The 6,000-nt window shown below is 50.9% G+C and overlaps 1 protein-coding gene across 1 annotated transcript in view; it reads right to left on the reverse strand.

Moving 5' to 3' along the window:
* CDK9 (cyclin dependent kinase 9) overlaps window positions 1-3,927 on the reverse strand; it is a 100,741-nt gene extending 96,814 nt beyond the window's left edge. Inside the window, exons 1-2 of the mRNA XM_069609048.1 lie at window positions 3,776-3,927; window positions 3,473-3,637 (exon numbers count right to left, since the gene is read on the reverse strand). Coding sequence (XP_069465149.1) covers window positions 3,473-3,637; window positions 3,776-3,927 — 317 coding nt within the window. The remainder of the gene's footprint in view (window positions 1-3,472; window positions 3,638-3,775) is intronic.
* Window positions 3,928-6,000: the final 2,073 nt, after the last annotated feature.

Raw genomic sequence — 6,000 nt, forward strand, 5'->3', positions numbered from 1 at the left:
CTAAAGCTCTTTAAAAATTCAGCCAAGCCATACAAAAAAAATAAAAACAGGTCCTCCAAGTTTAGGACCATAGGGTCTCAGGAGGATAGCTCAAGGGCAATGTGCTTGTCTTGAACAAGACGAGGCGGAGCAACACAGGTCTGTCCTTAGAAACCTCTGGGTATTAAGCGCATTATATAACCCATTACAATTACAATACACCTTGCCTCCTTAAAGACTCCAATCGGCTTAGCCCTAAAATGTAGTTTTACCCGTTGCTTGGTAGTGTGGGCAGATGAGGAAATGAACCAGATCCTCATCTAACCCTGTCTTGGAGCCACGTGCTAAAGACAGCAGCCTTCTGCATGCTGGGGAGTTTATGTTAGTAATTGGGCCTGGACCAAGCTTAAACATTTTAATATAAGAATACCAGGCCAGCGATGGAAGGGATTTGCAATTTATCGCCTCAGAATCAAGGGAATTTACAGGTGACCAGAAAGAATACTAGCATTAGCAAGCTTTAATGTGCCTGGCTCACAATGTTCCCCCCAATCATGACCGGAACACCTGCCACAGACTGCACCCGAAAGCGGTATGGTAGGGGACTAATGTAGAAGCAGGGCATCATTGCTGTGCGCAGATCTGGAAACACAGGGCTGTCTGCAGGGTGTGCGTTCTAGTTATTTTGTGAGCTGTCTGCAGCAATGGTTAATGGGAGCTCCTGATTGTAAGCCTGAGCAATGCTTATGAGTTATGCTGGTATATCTGTGGTCGGTTAGTGTGAAGTCCAGGGAAATGTAGTGCACCTTCCAATGGTGTAATCAAAGTTTCATGGAGGAGTTGTGTGTCGAGATATGTTGTCAGGTAGGGTGTAGAACGATATAGACATGTTGGCTACAATGTATTTCTCCAATCGGTGACGAACAGGATTGCATGGACACTGTAAGCGATCATTTACCTTCCTGCCCCCCGACCCCCATCGCACAATGGCATATATGAACACATCCATACATTATTAAAGTATTGAAGTCTAAAGAATGTTGGGAACCACAGTTTACATGCCAAAGCTTACTACACAATTTAAGAGAAGGGGAAGAGGTCTAATGAGCGACAGTAGGAAGTAGAGCGAGGGGTGGTCAGTGCAAAGAGGGTGTGGGTCACAGCTCACCACATAGCTGGTGTGAGCTACAGGTAGCTCTTAAGTGATTTCCTCACCTCGATATCTGGCAGTTCATCAGAGCACACAGCATGCAATTGGTGTTGCTCTGAAGATTGCTGATAGCATGTAGTGCATTTTGCAGAGCTGTCCAGACAGTAACGTAATTGAGAGAAATCACACAGAAGATGGCCATACGAAGATCTCATATTTGCAACCATTCCCCATTAGTCAGTTCTGGGTTTCTTTATTATCAACCACGGACTACAGATCCTAGACGACAAAGTCAACATCAAGATTGGATTAGAAAAAACACAGAGTGCCTCTGGATGGTTGCACTAGCCTCATTAGTATCATTCCATTAATAAGGTTGGATCTACATCCTTCCATTATTAATCAATACAGATATCTTGGTTGGTTGTAATTTAATTCCACGTGCAACAACAGTTCAGCCTACACGTGTTTATACAAAAACGGCTTTGTCGAGGAATGGTTAAATATTGAAAGAGGCCTGATGAGCGTGGCCAAGAAATCTTAGTTGGCGTTCTCGCCGTTAGAACAGTTCAGTTTATGCAGCCCTTTGGCATGTTTGGGCAGTTAAGGTGGATTGTTCAATGGCATGAAAATCTATATGGCTGCTCTGGCACGTGCGATTGCCACTTTCACCTCCAACTTTCAGTGCTACGCGGATAATATGCAACTATCTTTCAGGCTATCCTCAGCCGCCTCCTTGCTCATATCTGACTGCATGTCCACTATTTAGTCATGTGTGCTGCAAACGACCTCTGCCTCAACTCCAGTAAGACTGAGATTGTAAGCATTGGGAGACCTGCTTCCACTTTCACTCTTGCCGGCCTCCCTTGGCCCTGCGCCCGCTCCCACAAGGCAAGAAACCTTGGGATTATCTTTGACTCCACTCCCTCCTTCTCTCAAATTTCAGACATCTCTAAAAAGTCGAACAGCTATTATCACCTTTTCTCGCTTGCCCCCACCCCTCACAGCTCACTGTTTCCAGAGCCCTGGTTCTCTCTGGTCTGGACAATTGCAACAGCCTCTTCCTCAACCTCCCTTCTTCTGCCCTGTGCCCTCAGCAACTCAGTCAAAACAGAATACAGAATGGCAAGACTCATCCTTGGCCTCAAGCCCAGGGACTGCACTTCTGCTGCGCTGAAATCCGTCCACTGGCTCCCAGTGTCTGTAAGGATCAAGTTCAAGGCCCTCTGCATCGTACATAAGGCTTTCTGGGGTCTAGGACCTATCTTCCTGCAACGCTGCCTACCTAAATACTCACCTTCCTGAGCCCTTCGCTCATCTACCCCCAACCTTCTGTGAGTGAGTCGGTTCTCCAAGCAGAGATTTGGAGTGAGATCTTTATCCTCAGCAGGTGTCTCTGTCTTGAGCTGGATCTCCTTAAATTCTGGAAACTCCTCAAACCTTCCTCTTCTCTTGCCCTCTAACCTAGTTCTCTGTTCTTTCCCTCCTCTTCCCTACAGCGTCCTGACTGGCCGCCTGGTGTACCTCAGAGTCAGGGCCCTACACCCCACCTGAGAAATAACAAATAGAGTGCCCCTCTCTCTCTGCACTTACCCCAGTCTCAACCGACCCGGTGCACTTATCCTCCCCCTCCCTGTGCACTTGCACGATCTGCACCAGAAGATCGTCTGTCCTCCCTTGTTTTCACCCCTAATTGCACTGGTAAAACGGCAGAATCGCTGCCAGGGCCATCTGTTGTATGTTAACAGTGCTTTTTTTACACACACGTACTGTGCAGAACATTATTGTCTCAGAATTTAAAGAGCTCTAATCAAGTGTTGTTTTCGATTTGAATCTGGGACTTGTAATTTAGCTAAATTTCAAATGGGGGTCGGGGGTCCCAGAATGCAACGGGGGAGCATCTGCGCGGGGGGGGGGCTGAGCTGAGAAGAGGGGGTGGTGGGGGAGGAGCTGAGAAGAGGGGGTGGTGGGGGGGAGGAGCTGAGAAGAGGAGGGGGGCATCTGCGCGGGGGAGGGGGGGCTGAGCTGAGAAGAGGAGGTGGTGGGGGAGGAGCTGAGAAGAGGCGGTGGTGGGGGAGGAGCTGAGAAGAGGGGGTGGTGGGGGGGAGGAGCTGAGAAGAGGAGGGGGGCATCTGCGCGGGGGAGGGGGGGCTGAGCTGAGAAGAGGGGGTGGTGGGGGAGGAGCTGAGAAGAGGCGGTGGTGGGGGAGGAGCTGAGAAGAGGCGGTGGTGGGGGAGGAGCTGAGAAGAGGGGGTGGTGGGGGAGGAGCTGAGAAGAGGCGGTGGTGGGGGGGGCAGGAGATGAGAAGAGGGGTGCATTTTAGGGGGGGGGGCACCGACTCACCCGAAGGTGCCCTGGCCGATCTTGGCCAGCTTCTCGTACTTGGACACCTCGTCGCAGAAGGGGAACTCGACGGCCTCGTAGTGGCGCAGCAGCGCGGGCCCCCGGGGAGAGCCCAGCTCCGGGGGCAGCTCGGGGGGCCGCGGTGCGGCGGGTGGGGCCGCCAGCCTGGCTGGGGGTGGTGGGGGGGCGCGTCTGCTCGCCCCCGCCGCGTGCTGTGTGCTGCCGGCCGCTCGCCCCTCTCTCCGCGAGTCTCGGGGGCCTGGTGGGTGTTTGCGGGGGTTGGGGGGCGCCTCGCTCGCTCACTGGGAAGAAGATGCCATGGTCCGCCTGGCTGCCTGGCTCTCCTGCACGCGGCTTCCTTCCGGCCGCGGCGCCAGCGCTTCCGGGTCACGCGGCGGGTCACGCTGCTCACGTGCCTCCCGCCGCTTCCGGCGGCCGCCGCCGCCGCCAGGCATGCCGGGAAGTGCAGTCTCTTTCCTTGCTCCCGCCTGCCTGCTCAGTGACTGCAGCAACAGCTGAGTGTGATTCAGCTTCTCTGCTTCAGGGGCGCACAGGGTTCCCCTAGAAAGTGCTCGAGGGGGCCCTAGTGCTGCCCCTAAAACACTGCGCACTGCATAGGCCTCACCAGTAAGACAAGTACCAAGGACGCAGACATAGTACTCCAGAACACAAGGCGCTTATTAAAAGGACATGTGATGCTTCTAACAACTGTCCATTGTCATTGCTTGTGTATGAATGACTCATAAAACCACATCATTTTTTTTCCCCTCCTCTTGTCCCGGGGAACCTCCATGTAAGGATTTTGTAAAAATTGTCTTAGAACAATTAAATCAGGTAATAGTTTTGCACACAGAATTTTCACGCCATCCCACTCCAAAGGCAGAACCCTGGATTGGATCGCTGACCTTGACTGTGCTATCACCATCACCCAAAATGATCTTGTTGCATGTTCGGACCACCACCTCATCCAGTTCTCCATCCCGGGACCACCCCCTACAAAAGCCAACATCGAACCTCCATCGCTAGCCAGAAACAGTCGAAACATCTCCATAGAAAGCCTCCAACCTCTCATTGAAAATATTCTTGGCAAGCCAAAAGCTAACAACCTCGACCCAACATACCTAGTGGATCTCTACAACAACACCCTCAAGTCAGCCTTAGACATTGTCGCACCTCTCAAACTCAGGAAAGCTAAGCCCCAAGCTCACCTCAACAAATGGTTTACTCCCGAGTTGAAAAACCTTAGAACTTTAAAAAGAGTCGCCGAAACCTTGTGGCGAAAAACACCCTCTACCTCTAACAGAACAGCATTTACGCTAGCATCCGGGTCTTACAAAACAGCCATTCTGTCAGCCAAAAAACACACCTACGACACTAGAATCCAAAACGCCAATTCCAGAACCAAAGAATTATTTAGCATCTTAAAAGAGCTAGAGTCCCCAGCACCACCCACCCAAGACTGCACCAAAAATGCAGAATGGTGTACCAAAATACAGCAAGCCCTAGCAGACAAAATAACCCTCCTCCAAAACAAAATCAAAGCTAAAAAGGCTACCCTTCAAAAGGACCGCCAAGCCGCCAACCTCCACCACGACAGGACAACCCCCCTGTACACCTTTCACCTTCTCCCAAGTAACACCTAAGGAAGTCGAAAACATTATTAAAAGCCTAAAACCCTCTCACTGTCAAGGCAATGTTTGCCCAGCCACCATCATTAAGGATGGAGCTAAAATCCTAGCCCCCTTCATATCCACCGTGATCAATTGCTCATTCGCCTCCAATCAGGTACCCCAAAATCTCAAGGAAGCCTGTGTCATGCCACTACTAAAGAAAGCCAACTTGGACCCAAACATCCCCACTAACTATAGGCCTATTACCCCAGTCCCCTTTTTCCTAAAGATCCTGGACCGTGTGGCATACTTGCAAATCCAAAAACACTTAGATGAGAACATCCTCCTCGGCCTTAGACAATCCGGATTTAGACCTAGACATGGGACTGAGACTGCTCTCCTAGACCTAAAGATTCAAATGGACAAGGCAAAGGATAAAGGCAAACTTGCAGTCCTCCTATTACTAGATCTATCTGCAGCCTTTGACCTTGTCGACCACCAAATCCTGGCCAAACACCTCTCCACTGCCGCAGCTTTCTCCTCTAATGCATTTGACTGGATCAAATCCTTCCTAGCGGACCGCACTACCAGAGTCTTTTCACCCTCAGCCTCCGCAGACCCAACTCCAATTCTGTGTGGCGTCCCGCAAGGCTCGTGCTTGTCACCCACTTTATACAACATCTTTACGAAGCTCCTCTTCGACCGCCTTGACATCCTGGGTGTTGTCTATACCAACTATGCTGACAACACCCAAGTCCTCATCCACCTCACTGGCCGTTACGACCATGACTCCAAATTACTCAACAGCATCTATCTCAAAATCCAAGCCTGGATGGCTGACAACGGTCTTTGTCTCAATGACAAGACAGAGCTGATGATCGTAGGCTCTCAGGCACGCCTGAACAAACTCAACCGCAG

Source organism: Ambystoma mexicanum, chromosome 8 (assembly GCF_040938575.1).
Source record: "Ambystoma mexicanum isolate Mex_15411 chromosome 8, UKY_AmexF1_1, whole genome shotgun sequence".
NCBI classification, from domain to species: Eukaryota; Metazoa; Chordata; class Amphibia; order Caudata; family Ambystomatidae; genus Ambystoma; species Ambystoma mexicanum.